This window comes from Coenobita brevimanus, chromosome 24 (assembly GCF_032717465.1).
Source record: "Coenobita brevimanus isolate Jiangsu-jjx chromosome 24, ASM3271746v2, whole genome shotgun sequence".
NCBI classification, from domain to species: Eukaryota; Metazoa; Arthropoda; class Malacostraca; order Decapoda; family Coenobitidae; genus Coenobita; species Coenobita brevimanus.
The window spans coordinates 20162142-20186677 of record NC_136977.1 but is presented as its reverse complement, the minus strand read 5'-3'; the positions used below and the strand labels follow the sequence as shown (position 1 = coordinate 20186677).

Genomic DNA, 24536 nt, shown 5'->3' with positions numbered 1-24536 from the left:
TTAACCTGTTAAGTTCTCAAAGAGAGAGAGAGAGAGAGAGAAGAAAAGTTTGACTGATAGCTATATGATACAAATATTTCTTCTTTTATATAAATGGTATACAATTAAATGTACTGAGATCATATTAACCAACCTTATGTGTATTTCATGATTCACATGTTACGTTTCCTTCTGCTTCCCCCCCCTCTTAAAAAAAAAAAAAAATGGATAGAGTAATCCAAGTCTGACTTGGTTATTGTAGCATTGCATTTGCCTGTCTGAATTTTATTCACTATCCAACAGAGTATACCTTTTCAAAGACAAAATCAAATACCCTCAAATTTTATGTGCAGTATTGTGCTATATTATTTCCAGCATACACATTGGTCTAATTTAATAAATGCATTGATCCTTACATCTTGCCACAACATAAAGTACATAAGCACTTATACATATTAACTAATACATAAGCACTTATATACATGTTACTCCATTTCAACACCTAAATACATATCATCTCACCTATTTCATTTTTTCTTTCCTTTAATATCTGGAAATAAAATAATTTTTGAAAACTGTTTAAAAGGTGTTTTGTGATTTACTGATACTACCTTAATATTCAACAATGACCTGCTATAATTCAGTTATCTGATACCTTTAAAATATCAGTATCGTATGTATAAGTATATAATCTGTCATACAGTTATGCAGAAAGTATTTCTTAGCCCTTTCAGTCTGAGAGGTCTCTTCTGAGCTGAATAATATTGCCTGGCCACATCCAAAATACAGCACTGAAAAACATGTCATCTGACTGAAGGGTTTACTGTATATTATGCAACACAATATGATACATGCAGTTAAATGTAGTACTACTGGTCTAGTCAGCTACTCTGATCAATCCAAATGCAAACAGAATGGCACATTTAAAGCCACATACTGTATTATATGAAGAGACTTTTCCAATACCTTACACCAAATACTGTACTGATAATTTGCATGAATGATAACAAGAGATTTATCATCATCATCATCATTTTCCAGTTCCCACATTCATATGAGGTAAAGGTCTGGGAAAAAGTGACTTCATTTGGTGGCACTGGTATAATCAGAAATCTTCACTGTCTGGTTTTAGAAATATCCTTAACTTCCCCCTTGTCAGTGACACAACCATGGGGGGGGGCCTGGGGGGACCAGGGGGCCTCCAGTCAGACCCTTTCCTCTGCCTCCCCCACTGGCTCCCTATTTGTTCAAATTATTTAATGTTTGCATACAGCGCAGTACTTGCTCCCCCCCTCCCCCCCAGAACTGGCTTGACCTCACCTTGGTCTCCCTATTTGTGGAGGCCTGGTTATGCTACACCTCCATATCCCCTGAAATGAGGATGGTAGGTTAGAGAAAGGCAATTTCAGTGTGCAATCCACCGGATTCATGTCCAGATAAGCCTGGAGCTACAGCAGCAGCAGCAAGAGGTAAGGGGATCTAGACAGTCGTTTTGCCTTTGCCAGGGGCTTCAGACATGTAATGTCCTACTTCTACTTATTGTGGTCACTTTGTGTTGCAAATATTATGTTTGCACAATTAAAAATGGTAGGTGATGAGGTTGCCACATCCCTATACCAATCCTGCACAAGAAGGGTGTCTAGTTGGCTACTTGTGCCCATTTTAACTGCCTTTTATGACATGAGGGCAACATCTGGGTAGTATTTTCATTCCCTTATCTCCAGGTTTTCGAGAAGCTGTAACGCAATACTGTATTATATAAGCTTTATATTAATTATTAATATGGTGTACAGTCCATGGCACTCAGGTCTTTACAATCTTTGTCCATCCATCATACTCTCCTACGCTGCCCTACGAGGAGTGTAGAAGCCCCGGGCTAGGCAAGTTGGTCCTGACATTTAAGATGAGAGTGACCAGCCTCACTCATCCCTGAGTGGCATTACATGAGCGATAACCCCAACCATCCCTTGGATATAAACCTTCACCAGCTCAATCTGACTGCAATGCTGCAACCATCCACTAACAACTACACCAAGTGCCATAATTTGGTTATATATTTACCACCCAGTGCAGTAAATGGTTTCCTGATGTACAGGAAACCATTCAGCTTGTCACTCAGTGTAGAGTCACCCATAGGCAGAAGGACCGGGAAAGAATGAAGGAAAGACAAAAGAGGGAGTGTAAAGTCACCCGTAGACAGAAGGACAAGGAAAGAATGAAGTAAAGAAAGAGAGAAGAGGGAGGAAGGAAAGGAGGAGAGGAAAGGGTAGACACCCAAAAGCAGCTATATTGAGTAAGTAGATGGTGAGCACCCCCACCTACCTATCTTTGTGCATTATTTAATATTTAAGATACAGAATGCCTTTCAGTTACGTACTTTTTCATATCTTTAACCCATTCAGTTGGAGGACAAATGTGTTACTTTTTCTGGATTCCACCAGCCAGTTTCATTCACTTGGGAAAGCCTTCTCTGCTTCAGTGAAATACTGTAGTTCATCATACTATCACACTACATCATACTGTCACCAATGAGTGAAAATGGACATGAGTGGACAGACAGCACACACCTGTGTCGCCTCATGTTAATCTTACCATCTTGTGGCACACAAAAAGTTGGAGGTAGTTGGCAGCTGTTACTCAACCCAGGTCTGAATAAAGGCAGTAGAGCAAAACAATGGATCAGGTGGATCATTTGAATTACTCATGCTTAAAATATCCGAGTTTTAGCGGTTACATATTTTGCTGTTACAGTATTACTGTATACATGTTCGTATACTGTAATTTGTAAACCAATATTTATATCTGGATATAAGCCTGGAGTTAATATAGTCATCCATCATAAAATGTGAGAACATGACTCTAAAGCAACACCAGTGCACAGAAATGAATCTGTCTGCTGACTGGATGCACTAGCACTAGATGCTGGATTTCTTCACCGGACATGTGGCATGAACATAATTTTCAGTGCAGAATAGACATTACTCGTCAAGGTATAAGATACTTTTAATTATTCTTTAGTTACCACTCACACTGCCAAACAGTACTTTTTTTTATGCCCAGTCTGACATATCAGGCAGTTTTACAAGTATCTACACTGCTATTTTAAATCAACTGAAGCACTGTAAATCTCAGTACTGCTCCCTACTCCCTGTAGGCCTGATGGAGAAAAAGGAAAAAGTAGCAGGAATTAACATATTTCTGCCCTCTAATCTCATTCCTGGCAGAGGTACAGAGAGTCTCAGACCTGGGCTTGTATCTGCCCAGAGTCCAGGGAAAAAATAATAATAATAATAGTAATGAAACAGTTCATACAGCCAAGTTGAATACTTGGGGTATAAATGAGGAATGTGAATTTGTGAGTGTGGTGATTGTGTTCAAGAGTGCAAGGTACTGCATGATAAGACAGTGCTGTGTGAAACAAAGATGAAAAAGGTGTGAAGCAAGCAACGTTAAGTATGAATATGTGCGGAAGATGTAAGGAAGGAGTTGTTTCATTGATGAATGAAGGCAAAAAGGAATGACAGATGGGAATGAGAGATTATACTCGTAAATCTGTCAGCTCATGGCATATAAATGTTGTGTTCCAGTTTGAGATGGAGGAAGTTGCATATGCACCATGTAATGACAGGAACGAGGAAGAAAAAGACAGGTTTTGGGATCATTTAGATGAAGTGGTTGAACAGATGTCCAAGAGTTATAGATTATGATGGGTGACATGACTGGAAAATTTACATCAGTTCCCTGAATAACATTATGGGTCATTATGGAGTACGGAGGAGAGGGAGGGGAGACAATAATCGATGACAACTGAAGATGTGTGTCAGGAAGGAAGGCTATGCATTAGCAACTCATACTTCAAACATAAAGACACAGTAAGTTAATTACATATAAGTCCGGGGGAAATAGTAGCCAAATGGACTATTTACTGGAGAGCTGACAGGAGGTTGGTGAGGGATATTAAAGTTATAGAGAGTGAAGAGTGTGTGCAGCAATACAAATTACTGATATGTGGTTTGGTGCTTAAAGAGTGGGTGGTGGAGAAGAGGACCTATGCACCTAGGAGTAAAATATGAAAGTTGAAAAACTGAGCAGTGAGTGATGCCTTCTAAAGCAAGATGAGCAGAACTGGCTAAACAGCTGTTGACAGAGGAGTAAATGAACAGAACAGAGCTCTGAAGAACAATTTCCTATGCGCTACTGATTCAGTGTGAGGATGGTAAATGGGTTCTTCAAGACATAAGGTAACATGGTGATGGGATGAGCATATAGAAACCACAGTTAAGGAGAAAAGAAGGATTTTCCGGGAATGGAGAAGGGGTGGTAAGAGAGAGGAATATTTGGCTACCAAGAACAGGGTTAGATAGGAGATATACAGGGCAAAATCTGAGTCTCAAACTTTTACTGGATAACCTAAATAGTGCTGAAAGGAAGAATATGGTATTTAAAGTGGCATATCAAATGAGGGAAAACAGGAGTGTCACAGTTAAGCAGTGTGTGGAGAATGATGAGGGGAAGGTGGTACAGTAGCGGACAGTGGGGATAATAAAATTGCCTGGAGAGAGCACAATAACAGGTTGCTGACTGAGGAGTTTGACTAGAATAGGGAAGGTCTGTCAGCAGATCCAATGTTTGGCCTTGGACTTTGATTGATGCTGCTACTGAGAGCAGGACAATAGACAGGATGCAGTTAAGGAAGTGGTAGGTGTGTCTGGGTTGACTGCTGAAATGCTAATGGCCTCACGAGATAGAGATGTGGAGTTATTTACTGATTTGATAAATATGACTAATTATGAGTGTGTTGTCCCTGATGACTGGCTAAAGAGGAAATTATAGAGGCATAAAACTTTTGGACCAGATAATGAAGGTAATGGAACGAGTCCTGGAAGGCATGATTAAGGAAAGAGTGAATACTGATGATATGTAGTTTGGGATTATGCCAGGCAGAGAGACCACTGATGCCACAGTCATTGTCTGCCAGCTTCAGAAAAAATATAAAGGAAAGAAAAGGGATCTGTACTTTGTTTTTGTTGATTTGGAGAACCTTTGACAGTCCCTACGTAGGTGGTGACGTGGGCAATGAAAAAGCTTGGGACTGAGGAATGGCTGGTTAGAGTGGTTATGGCTATGTATGTGGGTGTTTGCACCCAGGTGAGAGTGAATGGAGGTTTGAGTGATGAGTTTTCTGTGAATGTTGGCATGCACCAGGGGTCAATCTTGAGTTCCTTATTGTCTCCCATGGTGCCTGAAGCCTTCTCATGTGACTTCAGAAATGGACTCCCTTGTGCAGTATTCGTGATAAATGGGTGCATATGAGAAGTAGTGGTATTAAAGGTAGACTGTGAAATATGGCGGATTTAGTGTGTGTGATGTGTTGGGGAGAGCATATAGATATTGTCAGGTGTGAAAGAGTTGATCTTGCTGGTGAATGTCTTGAGTGTGTGGAAGAGTTTTTTAATTTGGAGGAAATGTTATGTGCTGGATGTACTGGAGCTAGCTCTGTGGCTAGGGTAAGGAGAGGTTGGAGGAAGTTCAGGGAGCTGCTGCCTCTCCTGACATTGAGAGGGTTCTCCCTCCATGCTAAGGGACCTTTGTCTATGGCATGCATTAGATGGATAATGTTGTATGGTAATGAGACTGGGCAGTAAAAGAAGAGGATATTCATGTGCTTAAATGTAAAGAAATGACAATGATTTGACGAATGTGTAGTGTGTCCTTGAACGCAAGGCCTGAGGGGACTAGGTTTACGACTGATGAGTTGAGTGGAAGGATGGAACTAAGCTATACTGGTGCTGTGATGAGGAAGGGCAGACTGAGGTGATCTGGGCATGTGGAGAGGATGGAGGATGAGAATTGGGTGCATAAAGTGAACAGTGTGAAAATCATGGGTAGGGTTGGGAGAGTCACTGAAAACAAAACTGGGAGGAGGTCTTGGAGTGTCGACATCAAGGATATGGGACTGAACAGGGAGGCTGCCAGAGAATGAGCAGGGTGCAGGGTTGCATCAGGTAACCAAAGCTGATGCATGCAAGCATATTGGAGCCTGTATAAACGATACAATATGATATGATACGAGTATACATGATACAGGGAGACTGATGAGAATACTGAAAGGAGACTAACTGATTATGTATCTGTGAAGAGAGAGAGAGAGAGAGACTGTATGTGTGTGTGTGTGTGTGTGTGTGTGTGTGTGTGTGTGTGTGTGTGTGTGTGTGTGTGTGTGTGTGTGTTTTGTTGATGAATGGGGAGTGACAAGATGATGCAGAAGGTATTCTAATAATCTGATAGTGGTATACAAGGCAGAACTGAGAAGATCATGGTGGATAAAGAGTGATCAGATGGAAAAGCTGAAAACAGAGATGCTGAGAAATGAAGCAGCAGCTAATGAGTACCAGGTAATGGTAATGAAGGAGAGTTAATCAACTGAGAGCAAATGAACCTGGATAATTTGTGGAATGTATATAAGGAGTGTTTTGTTTGAAATTTTAAAGTTGGGTATGATGTTGTAGGGGAGGAAACTAGTAAAAAAAAAAAAAAAAAAAGGTGCAGCTTGGTGGGATGTACAGACTGAAAGAGCAGTGGAAGAAAAGAGAAAAAGGTGGCTACACTGGATGCAAGAAAGTGATTTAAATGAAAGGAATGATCTTTGAAGAAAAATAAAAATAAACTACTGCACTCAATAAGATTTTTGTTTTGAAGGTGCAAAAATGTTGAAGATGAAACACTTGTGAAAGTGAGAGGGGTAAAAGTGGAAGAATACTGGAAGAGAAGTGAGGAGCAGATGGAGAGAATACATTAAACTCTGAATTATCTGTCATCCCAATATCCAGCCCAAAGTAATATCTGGAGCTGCTGGCTTGGCTCTATTAAAGCAATACCCAGCGAAGTTATGCAATATCTGGTGCCGAAACAGATGTATCCGGTAGTTCTGTGCAATATTTGGCACTGAGGTGTATCAATTGGCTTGTAAACAGTAGCCAAACTGTATTGTATCATTACATTATTGTATTTTATGCTCAGCTTTCATCTTTTACTCATGGGAAAGCTTTTTGGGTCCAGGTCTGAGACGGATAGTAACACACTATCCGGCTCGACGCCAAATATTGAGCAGATGGGAGGTACTATGCAATATCCGGCATTTTACTTTAACCGGCTTACGGCTTGGATGAATTACGCGGAATAACTGAGAGTTTACTGTACTGTACTTTGAAAGGGTGTTGAACAGAAATGATGAGACAAGTGGTAGTAAATATGACTGGGTTTTGTGTTCTGCAGGGAAGAAACACAGTGCCAGAAAATGTAACGCTGGCAAGAGTGAGGAATGCTATAAAACAGCCAAAAAATGAGAAAGTATCAGGTGCTGGAGATGAGTGGAATTGTACCAGTAATGTGAAATGGAAGCTGTGATTGTGCTCTTGTAAAAAATAAAAATGACTGAAGTGCATAAAAAAATTACCAAAAATGTAAGTGTTGATGTTGTTGTTACTAAACCCCAGTCTGTCTGGCTAAGCAGACCCATCAACCCCAGGAAATCAACTGCCCCTACAGGACTGTCCTAAGCAATGAACTGATGTTCTCTTGTGGATGACAGCACCTCATAATAGCAAGGTATGGAGAAAAGTGTGGAGGTTTGGTTCCTAGATGGATGCTGCATTTGCAACTCTCCACCCATTTAGCAGGGGCACCATAGCTGGCTCCACATCAACCCATTATCTAGTTATCAGGTCACCACCCAGCATTGTACAGTAAATGGTTTCCTGGGTTGCAGGAAACCATCAGGCTTCTCACTCAGTGTAGCACCACCTGAAGTGGAATGAAGAGTTATAAAATGAGACAGGAAAGAAGGAATGAAAGTAATCCCTCTAATATCCGAACGGCCAATATCCGAACATCCCCACTAACCGGACATAATCGTCCCGGGATCCAATATTCCCAAAATGGGCCAAAAACCTCAAAAAATTCGAAAAAAATCTGACTTTTTTCCCATCCGTAATTTGAAATTGCCACATGGCACCGAACAGCTGTTACACCATGGTCCCTTCACCCCTTCCTTCCTCCCCTCTCCCCTGTCAGGGTTGCCATTTGGTATTTTTCATTACCAAGTGTGGGCCAGTTTGGTAATGAAAAATTCGTTTGGTAATGAATCAGAATAATGCATTACCAAATGGATTTTTCACATGCATGAGGATACACAGGATGGAGATGGTGGATTGTTTGCTCTCTCTAATTTGGTAGCCTATATAGCATGATAATAATCAACATGCTGTTAAGTATAAGAAGAGTGATTACATGTATTTCCACTTGTGTATATAATTAGTGAAGAATAGATGCTAGCTTTACGAATCTGGTAATGAAAATTAAAAATGGTAATGAAAATTGAGGAGTTTGGTAATGTAGCTGTTGCGATCTGGCAACTCTGTTACCCTGCCATAATCAACAGTCATAGCCTAACTCCGATTGAGAGCAGATGCTTATAGCAGTGCAAGCCACAGGTGCTTGTTTTTTGTGAATAAACAGTGAATAAACTGCAATACCTCACCACTAGAACACACGGGAATTTACAGTGTTGTGCAGTGTTAAGAAATTAGAATTTAGAGTGCAGAGGATTAACTGTGGACTGCAAAACTGGTGGTTCAAACCAGTCCAGGAGCCAGGGACTTGTAAGTACCCAGAATGTTTAATATTGTATAAACTCACCTCTAAAACCTCATTTTATGGTTCTTTTGCATTTATTTCAGTCTTTTATGTCCCTTATTGGTGTGATTTGGGTCTTAAATAGGTGCAATGCATGTCCAGAGGGAGTTGTATAGGTGTTTTTCTGAGTTAGGGTCCATAAGTACAAGTCCAGGAGGCTGGGGCCCAGTATCCAGACAGGATCACATCCGGACATGCCTTTGGCTCTATTACACCGGATATTGGAGGGATTACTGTACAAGGAGAAGAAGGCAGACACAGAGATTAACTGATAAAGGTGAGGAAGAAGTAGGTAGCACTTCATCAAACGAGTGGATCACGGTCACCACCACCTACTACCATGTTAAGTGCTATAGGAAAGGTATATGAATTATGACTGAGAAGGCAGAGAATATATCAAATGACCTGATAAGTGATGGAAAAGGGTCATTTCATGAATGGTAGGGGATATGTGGATCAAATATTTGCAACGAAACAAACTGAGGTAGTTTTTTTTTTTTTTTTCTTCTCATGCATCCAACTAGGGCACAGACTTGACAATTCATTTCCTGATGTCCAAGCAACTTTGCAGGGTCTGCAGGTCTAAGTTCCTGACTTCTAAAACTCAAAGAGAAGGACCATAGGATGTCTACAGAGGATACCCAGTTGTGGGAAAAGGTGGCATGAGTTGAGGAGGTTTTTGCCTTCAGCTGAGCAGAAAACATCCTCCTTTGCAGTGCAGTGAGTCTGCCAGTACAGCAGAGAACACACCTTCACCAAGTCCACAAATGAGGTATCCCCCACAAGACAAAGACTCTCCCTTCTTACCTATAGCAAAATCGAGCAGGGTAATTAATTCATGAAGTTCCTTTAAAAGAAGTACTGCAACCTCTTCCAAGTCTCCCTTGAGGCAAATCTCAGACAGTCTCCACTGAGTGGTTCACTGTAATGTGGAGGCAGCAAAGGATGTGGATGATTAAGATGCCAATGGTAGTGCTACTTCATATAAGTTCTAACTTCAACACTGATTCTTAAGATAAGATGAGATCATACTGTTTGCAGAGGAAGACCTTGCAGTGGTGATGCCCTCAATATGGAACGTGGTGCAGTTGCCAACCTTATCAGTTTATAAATCAAGGATACAGGATTTTCTTGATTCTGAGGCCTAAGCTCTGCAGTACTGTGGATATCCTACGGGTATTCCATGAGGTCACTGCATCAAACAACTATGCCAAGAAAATAATAAATTCCCACTCACTTTGGCTGGACACCACTTTCCCAAAGAGTTGGTTGCTTAAATCCATAGATCTGTAGAAAGAGACCATCTAGACTTCTGGTTTATGGTTCTTGGTGAAATATGAGAGAGCTTTAGATGGAAACACCATCTGCTAAGAACCTCTCATTCCAGATGCTGATACAGTTTAAAGACAGAACATATGCCCTGCATCCCTCAGGTGATCACATACATGGCAAACCAATCCATCGCAAACAATGTCCTTCAACACAACCTCCTCTAATAGAGCAAACAAATTGAAATAAGTACATTAACAGTAAGCCTAGTCAAGCAATCATTCAACAGAGTCCTTAATGAATAGAAGCAGAGGCAGAATCTTAAGATATGACCAACAGTCTTTTCCTGATGAACAACCAAGGTCCTCAACTATTCACTGACAGTACAGAGGTGCTGCCATGGCACTGTGGCTGAGTCTTGTGTGCAGAACAGCCACATTACACAGCATATGACAAACCATAAAAGGTACATATGAGATCCCAATCCCATATCCACCTAGAATGGCTTCTGATGTGTTTGATGATGGTGACCATATCAAATCCAACTGTTCCAGCATCCCACAAGAGCGAGTCATGTGTTCAGCATTGTCCACTTCATTAGCTCTACACCCCCATGAAAGGGTACGCACTGTATGGCTAATGGTTGGAAATAATACAGAGGGTATCTGCAAGATGTCCTCTGACACACTTCAGTTCAACCACACTATTAATACTTTATCATGCTGTAGGTCAAAGGGAATATCTATTTTCAACCAATTCAGTCTGAACATCACTCCTTGAATACTCAAAAGAAATTCACCCAATTAACAGCAAAATCCCTAGTCAAGGATAATAGGAACATTTTAGTACAGTAAAGCCCCAAGTTTCGTGCCTAATTGGTTCCATGAAAAGTACCACGAACCATGAAACTGCTAAAGTCGGGGCACTGATCCTATGGGAAATGGGCTAATTGGTTCCAGGTCCAATGCCAACTCCCCCTAAAACTCATTTATGCAATGTAAAATTCACGGATCACACCTGAAAAGAAACTATGGTCCGTCTATTTTATGAAGAGCGTTTAGGCGTTGTCCCTCTTGGGAATTTCCTAGGCCGCCTCTCTGTCAACCGTGTTCACCTCTCTGTCTCATGTCAGCTATTTACTACTTCTAAATGAAGTTTATTTACAGGATATATATATATTTTTTATAAATACCACAACACTTGGCAACGTTGATTTCCAACATTGCCACACTTGTAAGGGTAGAGTGACCGTGTTAATCCAGGTCATTTCCACTCTGGACGCCACCTGAGATGGATGCTCTTACTCCTGCTACTCGCTCTCGTGTGCTCCACAGTAGAGAAAAAGAACTTATTTACAACGTAAATATGTATTTTATAGAAAAGAAGGCAAACAGAGGACTTATAATTGTTCACTCAAAAGCTGTTGATTAGTCCTCCTGGGGAAAACCTCTATAAAAAAAAAACGCACCTTGACTTTTACCTCGAAGGTGGTGTGGAAAAAAAGTCAAAATTATGAAGAACAAATAAAACATCATACTTTATGGAAAGTATCACATTCATAAGAAAAACATAATGTTGACAGACAGACAGTAACAGAGAGAGAGAGAGGAGGAAAAGAGAATGGAGATAAAGGGGATAGGCAGACAGCGAGGGAGGGAGGTTGGAGAGGCCGGAGATAAGGAAGAAAAGGCAAGACGGAAGGAGGGTGGGAGGGAATGTGGTGGAAATTTAATAGGAGCACAACAAGACAGTCAGGAGGCTTTTCCTCAACCTCAAAGGTGGTTTGGAAAATGAATCGAAATTATAAACCACAAATAAACCTTACACTTCAAAGAGAAAATCACAGTCATACTAAAAAATAACATGAGAGAGAAAGAGAGAGAGAGGGCGAGAGAGAGAGAGACTGAAGCAAAGAGTAGGGGGAAAGGTCATGGAGAAAGGGAATGAATAAGAGCGCAACAAGACAGACAGACAGTCAGTCTGGAGGCTTTTCCTCAAATTCTAAACATTCATAAAAGTGTATAGACTTTTTATAGAAATAAATCTATTAAAAATGCAATTTCTATATGCAGAGAAAGAGAGAGAGAGAGTGGTGTGCTGTGAGGGAAAGTTGTCATTAGCGCCTTGTTTCTAATCCGATTAAGTTGCCCAGTACAAAGTATGGCAACACTGTGGGATGGGGACTCTCCAAGAGGGACAATGCCCAAACGCTCTTCATAAAATAGACGGATCATAGTATTAATATAAAGTACATGATAGGCAGAGAAACTCACTTAGAAGGCTGGAGTGAGGTGCTTAGTGGAAGGGATGGGAATGTAATTTCCGAGGCAGGTGGTAAGGCTACTATGCCCCATCGCCTATGGCACCTCCATCCTTCTCTGTCTCTGCTGCCTCCACCTCTCCACACAACACCTCCGTCCTGTGCTGCATCTCTTCTGCTGCGAAGGCAGCGAACAAGTGACAATCGCTTTCCGTGTGTGTAGTTTGTTTACGTTTTCTTGCCACTAATGGAGGAGTTTCTGCACGAAACCCATTGTTTGGGAATATTTGCAGGCCACTGCTAACCATGAAACCACAAACAAAGATGTCGCTACACTTAGGGCTTTACTGTATACCTGGATTATTGGCTAAAGGCCACTGCAAGGTCATGATCAGTAATACTGGAAGAGCCAAAATGCTGGGGATATCAACAAAACAGAAGAGAATCAAAACTGGAAATGCTAAAGTACTGGGGAAATCTCACCCATAACCTTTGCTTTGCTAGAAAAAAAGGTGGAGATCATTAAGTGGGAGGCCACAGTGTTTGGTGAAGCTTATCATCACAAAGATAATGGAACCACTTGTAAATGTACTCAATGCTGTCACCAAGAACATCCCTCTAGGCAGACTGACATTAAATTGTCTGGTTCTGCTGACAAACAATGTGTACAGAGGTCAGAGACAAGCCAAAACGCTGCCTTTCCAACTTACATTACTTCCTACTGCTGTGGATGAATGTGAGAAGCATGACAAAATAAGCATTCATGACCGAGTTTAATGATGAAGATCAAGAAGTATATGGCTGGATAGGGTATATGAAGAATTAAGAAAGTGATGTATGGAAGTTATGAAACAAAAATGAGAGAGAGAGAGAGAGAGAGAGAGAGAGAGAGAGAGAGAGTGGAATGGATAAAGTATGCCAGTATGTAAAGGTGTGCATGGCAAAGAGCTGCACCCATTTTACAACATGGTAACTGATGGAACGGACTGGTTGACAGTCGAGTTTTTCTAAAGTAAACAATTTATCTGGGTGATAAATGTACTGCTTTATTGCATGATACAGTTAATTTGACAATACAAAGTAAAAATGTGGAGATGTAAGCCTTAAAAGTTACACAAAAAGAAGTTGATGGCAGTGCGAGCCTCGAGTGGCTGTGACGTCATAGACCGCCAAACCCGGAGACAAAACAAGACTGTGATCCCCAGCTAAGTTATGTGACTGTGGCTCTGCTGATTAGCCAAGCTTTGCTTCGTCAAGGCCAGGTCAGCAAATAACCACCATTGGTGCTTTGTTCCACTGTGGAAGAACACAAGTAGAATCACACCGGAATAAGATTCATCACTGTTCCAAGAGATGAAAACCAAGCGACTGTGGTGGCGAGTAGAGCAACGGGGGTATCCCATCACAACTGGCAACTCTAAACTCCTACTGCTGCGAAGTGGTGCAAGGAAATACCGAATCGGTGGTCACTTACTGAATCGGCACTTTTAAATGGAAAATATTATAATTTTCATCACCATACAGGTTCATGCGCACCTAATTATCTGAAATCCGGTAAAAAATTTGTACTAAATATGACAATAAAAAATCAAGGTTCAGAGCTAAAACGTGCTAAAGTTAGAGGACATTTCACCTTCATATCATCAACATGCATTGACAGACTTCCATTCTGCAAAATACTGATTTAGAGCATAAATAAATGTGGTAGGTGGGGGTGCTCACCATCCACTCACACGATGTTGTGCTGCTCTCGGGTGTCTGCCCTTACCTCTCCTCCACTCTTCTTTCCTACCATCCTCTTCTGTTTTTCTTTCATTCATTCTTTCCTCCTCCTTCTACCTGTGGGTGACTCTACATTGAGTGACAAGCCAAATGGTTTCCTGTATACCATGAAACCATTTACTATGCTGGGTGGTAACCATATAACCAAATTTTGGCACATGGTGGTTTAGTGGGTAATTATTGCACTCCAATCGGATTGAGACGGTGAAGGTTTATATCCAAGGGATGGTTGGAGTTTATTGCTCATGTAATACCACTGAGAGATGATTGAGACTGGTTACTCTCATCTTAAATGTCAGGACCAACTTGCCTAGCCCCCGGCTCCTATGCTTCTCATGAGGCAACATAGGATTGAATGATGAATGAATGAATGAAAAAAAGCATAAATAAATAGATTTATACCGTAAACCAATATTTAAACAAAAGGGAAGTCTGTCAGTGCAAGCTGTCATGCTAACTTCAGCAAATTTTTGTTTTAATTCTTGAATTTTTATTAATAGTCAAATTAAACTTTTTTTTTTTTTTTTTTTTAAACAGATTTCAGATAATTAGGTGTGTATGAACCTACAGGGTGACAAAAATTGTTACAGCCTAACATGTACAGCTTAACCTAACAATCACTTGCCAAGCAAAAACAATCCTAACTTTGGCTTAAGTTATTGGTAGGGATGTGAAAATCTTATTCTCCAGATCAGACTGGCTGTTACTAAACAGATGTTCAAACATCACCAGTATATAAGACCAAGAAATCAGATAAATATTCCACAGAGGTCTGGTCCACAGTCAGGCATATCTAGGAGGAAAAAAACATTGAAATATTTCATTCTTTGTAACATCTCCACTATGTATTATTCCACAATTTCAGAGTTATATTATGTCCCTTGAGTCAGGACCTTGCAATGCTCATACTGATTCAGTTCATACATCACTTCATTACGACTTTATCAAATCTAATCTTGGTGCTATTGACTTGTCCTACAGGTAAAGTACCTGGTTCTTGAAAGGTTCACCATCATTACTAGTCTTTCTAAAACCAATAAAACTTCACTAAAGCACAAATATAGCATAATTCAACCTTATGGCCTATCATGATAATAACAGCAGAATATCACAGAAATCTTCCCTTTATTGGAGTATGATTCTCAGACATTGTTGTGAGTGGCAGTCAGCTGTGGCCCTGGTACTGGTTGTAATGTCACAGCAAGGGTGCATGTTTTGTATGAGGTACGATAATCTCCAACTATGACTGACTTTTTTTTTTCATAAATATTAAATTGGAGAAAAATTAATGAAATTCTGATGATTACGAGTGACCATTTTATCACTTTATGTAGCCTGTACACGACCGTCAACCAGTCCATTGCTTTGGATAGGTTTGCATGAGAGGTGAAGTAAAAATTTTCAAGGTGTTAGTTGAGATGTTAAAAGATGTCTGACTTACTTCACTAGGCACTATTGATACGTCTTATACAATCATTGCATATTATCCTTTCCATTTTTGCCATTTCTGAACCCTCTCAGCTCCCCCCCCACCTCTTTTTGTGTGTGTGTGTGAAAAAGTGTTTGGATTAGGACAATGAAGAAACATATGACTGTTCTGCTGTTGCCACACACTATGTGCGTGACAAACAATGCATGAGAAATGTACGAATGATTGGTTCCTGTTAAATCTTACTGCTGCTCTGTTGGCTGTTTAAAAAAGTAATGAACTACCAAAGGTTTTAAAAACTAGCAAAATGTATATACTGTACTGTGTTTATTAGTGGCTACAATGAACATGTATTTGATAAGCCCTGTCCGTTGGGTGTTATCGCTCCGGGTACAGAGCAAGTCTAAAACCATTTATTAACAAAGTAGGTCTTATAGAATTTGTGCTTAGGTTACTGAAGTCTCTTTATTCCTTGTACTTTCCATTGCCAGATTATTTTTATCAACTCATAACAGACCTCTCAGCTTGAAGGGGTTAGAAACCATTTATAATATCTCATTCAATCTGAATCAAATCCTCTGAAGGTAACCAGGATGCAATTTCAACAAACATAGCTTTAAAACACAAACATTCTATCAGAATACTTAGAATGTGACCTTTCCTATGTCCATCCACTATCAGTATGTGCCTATACTGCAGTACCATCAAAACATGTACAGTAATCTCATTTACCACCCTAAACCTAGCATATACCATCATGATATGCATAAGAGTAACCACTTCAAGGATTATGATCAAAGATAAGTGGGTGGTACAACTGCAGAGTTTTACAAACATCTTGCATTCATCTTGACTGTCAGTTCTGATGAACACATATTTTTGTAGTACTGACAGACAAAAAGCATAAAGTAAGACCGTGAACACAAAGAAGAATAGACATTAACATTTATAACAAATAAAATTGCTGTTGTTCAAGCAATGTACGATGAAAAAAAAAAAAAGGACAACTCATAAGTGAACACATATAATGAAATAATTTTATGAATTTCAGGGGCCATAAGTAACCAAGGCAATGAAAAAGACACTGTAGCGTTGCAAGTAGCCTATTTTAATTTCTAAATGTTATTTTTCATAAAAATCAAATCAAATTACCAAATAGGAGTATGTTTAAAATTAATGGACGGAAAACAAAACTACACATAATTAGAAAATGGATTAAAGTAATTGCATTAGTCATTCAAAACACTGGGAGTATGAACTTTCAACTACTGGCAAATGAAATGTCTTTTTAATTATTATACTATGGACTTCCCCTGAGCATAGCTGATGAATTTGCCTTGTTTGACAAACGAGTAATTTGGCATTGCACTTGTGGGTAGGGAAAACCAGCACTCTATAAATCATCCCTGACCAAACCTAAAGTGTGCTCACTTCATACTGCAGTGATATGAGAATATAAACACTTTCCTTGTAAGTTGTATAGAATTAAATTCAGACTTCTGAGATACATCTGAAGTCAGGCAATTACAAGAATTTCTGGCAAGATACAAAAACTTTACTAAGCTTAGTTTCTGTGACTCCAGAGAGGGCATTTGACAGAGTGTTCAAAGAAGCTTTATGATGGGCAATGCAAAAGTTGAGATTGGGAGACTGGATTTGTGCTAATAAATATGTTAGATGGTCCATAAACACATGTGAGATTTGGGAACACAGTGAGTGAAAAAATTCACAACTGATGTTGATAGCCTCACAAGAAATTAATTTTGAAGATATCATTAAAGAAACATATCCAGTATATAGGTACATTGCCTACAAAGAAATTTATTTCAAAGATATCATAAAGAATCATATCCATTATACAATTTTACTGCTGATTTAACTGAAGTCAGTACCTCTCCTTCTCTGACCCAAGAGAGTTACCGGTACTCACAAATGCAGTGTAAAACTCAGAGCACTTGCTGGGCAAATCCCTCTTTTAGTACCCAATATTACCTATGTGGAGGAAAACCTAGCCTTGGTAGAATACAAAAGTTTTTCATAATCATCTATAAAATAATTTCTCTCATACTGCTAGAACAAATACATTAAGCTTCACTAACCTGGAGGCGTAGAGTTAGTTCTCATTAGGCTGCCTTGTGCATGGTTCGTTCGAGGACTTGTGTGCGGTGAAGGAATTGGTCGCTGAATTTGTGGGGGAGGCAGCGGTGGATGTGTTGCATTCCAGTATGCATCTAGGTACTCTGCTATGTGCTCACATGCATCCTCTAGCTGTGGAAAGAAAATGCTCATAATACTAACAGTACTATGAATTCTATCTAGTAACTGAAAGTAGGAGGTGTATAAAGGGAACGAAGAAAAATAGTGATACAGAGCTTGGAAGAAAAATTACTCTCAGATTCTCGTAAAACAGGAAACTGAAAAGAGATGCACTTCCATTTTTTTCAGCTTTATGCCATGTTCCCTTTTTATTGATATCCGCTTTTTTGATAAGGGCTAAGGCGCTACCTTCTATGACCGGAAGCTAAGGTGTAGCACTTTATGACCGGACACCTTTCCTGATGTCTATCAATGACCTTTCAGTGGACTTGGACCTCTGATCCTTCAGCAAGAGCAGACAGCTCTAACCCATTAAGCCACGGCTGCTACATCGATAGGTGACGGGACAGTGCTACCTCTCCCAACAAGGCGTCTACCCAGGCAGGGAGTGAACTCTTGACCCTTCAGTCTTGAGTCAGGTGTTCAACCACTGAGCCACCCTGGCCCCCAAAATGGTATGTAAGAATGAATATATGGCAAAAAGATGGTAAACACTATTCAACTGGACAGAGCACAAGAAAGGAATCTAGTGCCTGAGAATGAGACACATAAATGTGAGGACAGTTGTGGAAATGACAAGACTGGGAATGATGCAGGTGTAGCTGAGTTATATGCAGAAATCATAACACAGTATATAGTAAGGAGAGATATGAAGACAAGAATATTATAAAACAAAAACAATTTCAAGCATCTTAATGCTGAAAACTGCACTATGAGGAGATATAGCTTTTACATAACAAAAAATACACCCCCAAACTCCTCTGTAACATCAATTAGCCAGAGTAATAAGCATAGAAAGTATATTGATTGTAAGTGATGTAAATTATCCAGAAGCAACTAGGATGGAGGAATTCCAGGGGGCAAGAAAACTAGAGAATTTCTGATTACTGAAGCTGACTGTGATGGATTTTTATACCAGCATATGAAAAAATCAGCTTGAAAAGTATCACTCAACAGCCTCATACCCAGAATTTGTAAACTAACAAAGAGGCTTTAATACAGGCATACCCCAGTTTAATTGTGTAATTGCTTAGGTAAAACTCCATCGTTAGGTGGGGTATCGTATACTGGGGTACTTTTAACATGTAATGTGGAGTGTTTATCAGCCTTGGGTTTCCCCCCAAACCAAGCCCAAAACCGGCCCAAATGAGCCCAAAAACGAGTTTAAAACCAATCTAAATGGCCTAGCAGCTGTCAAGGAAGTTCACTTAAGCCTAACACCTGTAAATAACTCACTAAAACCAACAAATAAAATGTGAAACTCATCAAATATAAGTCTGGAAAAAATCAAGCTTAGGAAACTGTACCCCAAAATGACAATGTTCACCCTACCTATGGTTTAAACACATTAATCTAAGTCTAAAAACAGTTTATAAATCAACCTAAACACACAATTTTAGTCTAAAATATAATGAAAATCAGTAAAAAATATAACAACCTATTGTTAAACCAGGGTCTGGCTATCATTAGGTGGGGTATGGTGGTATTTCTACCCCCATCATTAAGTTGCAGTTTTGCATCTAGGGCAGAGGTCAGCCACTCTGAAAGCAAGAAGTGCCATTTATTTTAAAACTTCATAAAATTGTAGTATTCTCAGAGCTGCAGTACAAAAAATTGTCTCATAAACCAAAATCTGCAGTACTTCTAAATCGAAACACAACATTACGGTGATATTGTCCGACCTATTTATAGTACAGATCTTTTCAAAATTGAATTAAAAATCTAATGTTGCCTTGCATGTGTTATATGATGCCTTTGTTCTGAAAGAATAAATGATTATTTATGAAGCTCCTGGAGCCGCAAGTGTCCTAAAAGAGCAGCATGTGGCACCTGAGACGCAGGTCACCGACCTCTGATCTAGGGGTATCATATATTGAGGTATTACTGTATCTGGAGTTTCTTGTTACTACTGGGTCTGCTAGATTAAAGTTGTGTCCTCTGGTTATATTTCCATCATGCTGCAACATAAGGACCTTTTGAATCACAAGCATTTTGAATAATATTGTACAATTCATGTGGTAGGTGGGGACACTCACCATCCACTCACTCAATGTAGTGCTGCTCTCGGGTGTCTGCCCTTTTCTCTCCTCCATCCTCTTCAGTCTTTCTTTCCTTCATTCTTTCCTCGTCCTTCTGCTGACAGGTGACTTTATACTCCCTCTTCTGCCTTTCGTTCCTTCATTCTTTCCTCATCCTTCTGCCTGTTGGTGACTCTGCACTAAGTGACAAGCCAAATGGTTTCCTGTACACCAGCAAACCATTTACTACACTAAGTGGTAACCATATAACAAAATTTTGGCACCTGGTGGTTTAGTAGGTAATTACAGCACTCCAATCAGATTGAGCCAGTGATGGTTTATATCTAATGGGTGGTTGGGGTTTACTGCTCACGTAATGCCACTCAGGGACGAGTGAGGCTGGTTACTCTCATCTTAAATGTCAGGACCAACTTGCCTAGCCCCAGGCCCCTACACTCCTCTTGGGGCAATGTAGGATGGGATGATGAATGAAGGAAGGAACTGTACAATTTAGACATGCTCCCCTTACTCACTGACACATTATTACAGGTAGACTGATCCTCATCTTTTTTCAAGTGTATGATATTTCATTCCAGAAAACATTCATGCTGCCTTTCTTTTTTAAATTTTTTCCCTTTTTATCTTCAAGGACTTCTTACAGCTTAGGCAAATTCTAAACAGGGTCTTATCATTCCTTTAAAATGCCACTTAAACACACCATCATCATCATCCAAAAACTGAAATGATTTTCTAGTCAAATAGGTAAGCTGTAAATATATATATTTTTAAGCCTCTCAACGCTTAGCCAGTCATCAGATACTACATCATTGTAATTCTTTTGTCACCACTTCCTGTCTATAGTCCTATGTAGATCTCTTTTGCTTCTCTCTAACAGTTGTCAGCCTTGCTCAAAAATTATATGTGGTGTTACCAGCAACTGTCACAGACATGCATTTATCAGAGTGAAATTTGAGAATCCATTTATCACACCAGTATCACAGGGAATCTAAGCTTGCCAGGTGCTTATGATTTTCACTGCTGTGGATCTACCTCTGAATCACAGTTATCAGCATTAAAGTAAATACCAGAATCAACCACATCAGAGAAGTCATTAATCCATTTGATAAATCTGACTAGCACTGACAGGAAGCATACCTGTGACGGTGCTGTGTACCCTGGGTTGAGTGGCTGCAGTATTCACCCAGGAACCAAACCTCCCCGCAGTATTTTTGTGCAACTCTCTGTGAGAGGGCCCCTGATATGACCCTGGTGAAATATTGCCTACCACAATGGGGTGCTATAACCCTACACAATGCAAGTACCTGTACCGTATTGCACCTATAAGGGTAGCCTCACAGAAGCAGTTGCTTACCTGTGGTTGATGGGCATACTTGTTCAAACTGACCATGGTTAAACAACAACAACAACAAATATGATTGGATCCCACGTACCTCCATCCCGTCTGAGGCTATGCTAGTGGCTTGCAGCCACTGATGTCTCCCTTCTAGGAATGATTTTATCCACTGGTACAATACTAGAAATGCTGTAACATAATACGTAGCTTTCTTACTGATCTTTGGTGTGGGATGTCTCAGAGACCTTTACAAAGCACATGTATAGCACACCTGTACTTCCTCAATTATCAAGTATTTCTTGCCACTTTTCAATAATCTTGAAGAGCTGATGCAAGTGTGATCAGTCACTTTCCCTAAGTGGCATTATGTGATAAATAACAGCCAATCATCCCCTAGATTTGAACTATTGCAGACTACATGTTGCAGGCGAAAGCCACCTTCCTGTGGTGGTATCAAGGAGCCTGGATGTAGGACCATGGAGGAAGAGACATCCTAACCCAAGCAAAGATTTCAATTAGGCCTGCAAACAGCCCTCACCCCTTCCCATCCTCCCCATGAGTGAAAGGTATACTGCAAATTTGGCACAATGCTGCACTTCTGGAGATACATTTCCTCAGTTTTTTCTTTCAGAGGGCCTGCAGATTCTCCAGCCTACCAGTCCCTCCTACTCCTCCTCATTGGAGACTTCAAGCAAAACCCTGGCCCACACAAACACATGCCACAACTGCAACATGGAAATCATAAGCAGAAAATGGCAAATAGAATGCAACCTCTGACTGCATTTCAGTAGTACAGGCTTGCATTCACACAAACACCACACCACACAATGTAAATGTGGCTGCAGTAGCACACACACCCAACATACAGACTTCACAAAACCAAGACAAAAAAACACAAATGTGCAGACACAAGAAACACAACAAAATCTTTCAACTAAATATCAATGTCATAAACAGAATGACCAAAGAACTACACACCTTGCCTCATACACACAACAGTGACATAACATCAGTACAACAAACTAAACTCACAAACAGGTCCAACACTCCACACTTCACAAACTACAATCCAGGTAGACAGGACAAAACAAAAAACTGGGAGGGGGTTGGCTGCATCACCTTGGTATACAAAGACATCCCTTTCACAAACACAACACAACAGAACAACACGTACTAAAAGACAACACCAAAGAAATAACATCACAAATAAAAATGCACAATAATACACACAACATTGTCAACATCTACATCTACACACCTCCACCCACATCATGCTCTCCAGAATACACCCCATCCCTCACTCTACTCCAGAACATCTCTAATGTAATAACTGCAGGTTACTCAAATTCAAAATACCCCACATGACCAAACACACAGATCCATGACAGCTGGGAGGCCGTTGTTCTAGAGCATCAAGAACTTATGGACATTCTAAATAATTACCGCACCCTAACAAGATCTCCATAAAAGATATGATAAAACAGCCTCCTTCCCCAACATCATCCTGTGTACCCCTGAACTATCCATTCAGACTTCTAGGAAAACAGAACATGATCTTTCTTCAGCCCACCTCCTTATCACCATATCACACACTATAAAACAAATCCTGAGAAAGACAGAAAAAACCTAACTACAAAAAGGCAAACAGGGAACAGTTCACTCATGACACACAGCATGTATTAGAAAGATTTATCATAGATTATTTTTAAAACACTGACAAAGCAGTTACCACTTTTAACAATGTCATTACAATAGCCAGCAAATTCCATATACCTAATGGAAACATCAAAAGCTTTAACACCAACTTTATCTCTCAAATAAAACAGCATATCAAGGACAGAAACAAACTAAGAACAAGACTCTGGCCACCCCTGCAAAACCTGAAACCATGCAGAATCCATACAGCACTATAAATGAACTTATCAATACATGTAAGCAAGAAATCCTGAAAAAAACTTCCATCATGGATCCCAACCTAAACACTCAACCATCACCCACCTCTCTAAATCAACCACTCATCCTTGATGGTTTCAACAAGAAACAACCACCATTAACCCTGAAATGCAAAACCTAGGTTTTGCAACGGTAATGCAAAACCCAGGTGAAATATACCCAATTTTCGGAAGCAATAAAATGTAACTTCTAATAAAGATTTATTAGTTCTGATCCTGGGGTACAAAAGTTCAACTTTTCTATTGTACATTCCCACAAAAACATCAACTTAAACTATAATATTAAAACTAAAGGCGTGACTTGAATAAACTATGTAAAATAACATAATTTTTCTTGTGACTCTCACAAAAAAAATCCTTGCAATTCCTAATATTCCATTCTAAGAGTTCAGCAATGGCTCACACACACTTGAGTCCTGTGGCCCTCAGGTAGGCCCCCCATTGCTTCCCTGGCCTCACTCATCAGCCTGCATGAGGTTAGAAAAAAGGGGTATTTTTTAGAGTAATAAAATGCTAAACCTCTGTCTAGTAGGGCCAGGGGTAAATGGTGTAGTAATATTTCTAGATGGTGTTCTTCCTCTTTGGGCAATCTGTGGACAACTCCACCTGAAGCCTGATGCACTGGCCAGGGTGATCGCTTGAAAATTTACAATTGGTGGCACATCCTCATCATCCCAGGTCCTCCTTCTTGTTGACCTGGTGGCTGGGACAGGCGAGCCTGCCCTTGATGGGCCGGGTGTAGCAGCGTCAGCAGGGGCTGCACTTGATGGGCCAGGTGTAGCTGTGTCAGCAGGGGCTGCACTTGATGGGCCAGGTGTATCAGTGTCAGCAGGGGCTGCACTTGATGGGCCAGGTGTAGCCACCATTTATTACAAATGCTGGGTGAAAATCACCCGAATTTGCATCGTTTTCGTTTTTGTTTTTAAAGGCTCCAACATGCTTGCATGTGTCGGCCTTGGTCACCTAATGGCGGCTCTCCACGCTGCACGATCCATTGCAACCTCCCTGTTCAGTCCCTTAACCCTAAGGTCACACTTAATGACCTCGTCCCATGTCTTTCTCGGTCTACCCCTCATAACCCCACCCCCAATATTAACACTTCTCACCTTCCTCACCCAATTATCATCCCCCATCCTCTCCACATGTCCAAACCACCTCAATCTACCTCTCCTCATCACAACACCAATACACTCCAGTCCCATCCTACCTCTCAACTCTTCCATTGTAAACCCAGCCCCTCCAGGCCTTGGACGCAGGGATGCACTGCACATCCACCTAATCATTGTCATTTCTGTACGTCTGAGCCAGCGAATGTCTTCCTCCTTCACTGCCCAGGTCTCACTGCCATACAGCATTACACTCCTAACACATGCTGCATACAAAGACCCCTTAGCACGAAGGGGGAGCCCTCTCAATGTCAGGAGAGGCAAGAGCTCCCTGAACTTCTTCCAACCACTTCTCACCCTAGCCACAGAGCTAGCTC

The 24536-nt window shown here is 40.4% G+C and overlaps 1 protein-coding gene across 1 annotated transcript in view; it reads right to left on the bottom strand.

Moving 5' to 3' along the window:
* Ca-beta (Calcium channel protein beta subunit) overlaps positions 1–24536 on the bottom strand; it is a 719185-nt gene that overhangs the window by 50587 nt on the left and 644062 nt on the right. The window contains exon 8 of the mRNA XM_080267425.1: positions 17513–17681. Within this exon, the coding sequence (XP_080123551.1) occupies positions 17513–17681 (169 nt within the window). The remainder of the gene's footprint in view (positions 1–17512; positions 17682–24536) is intronic.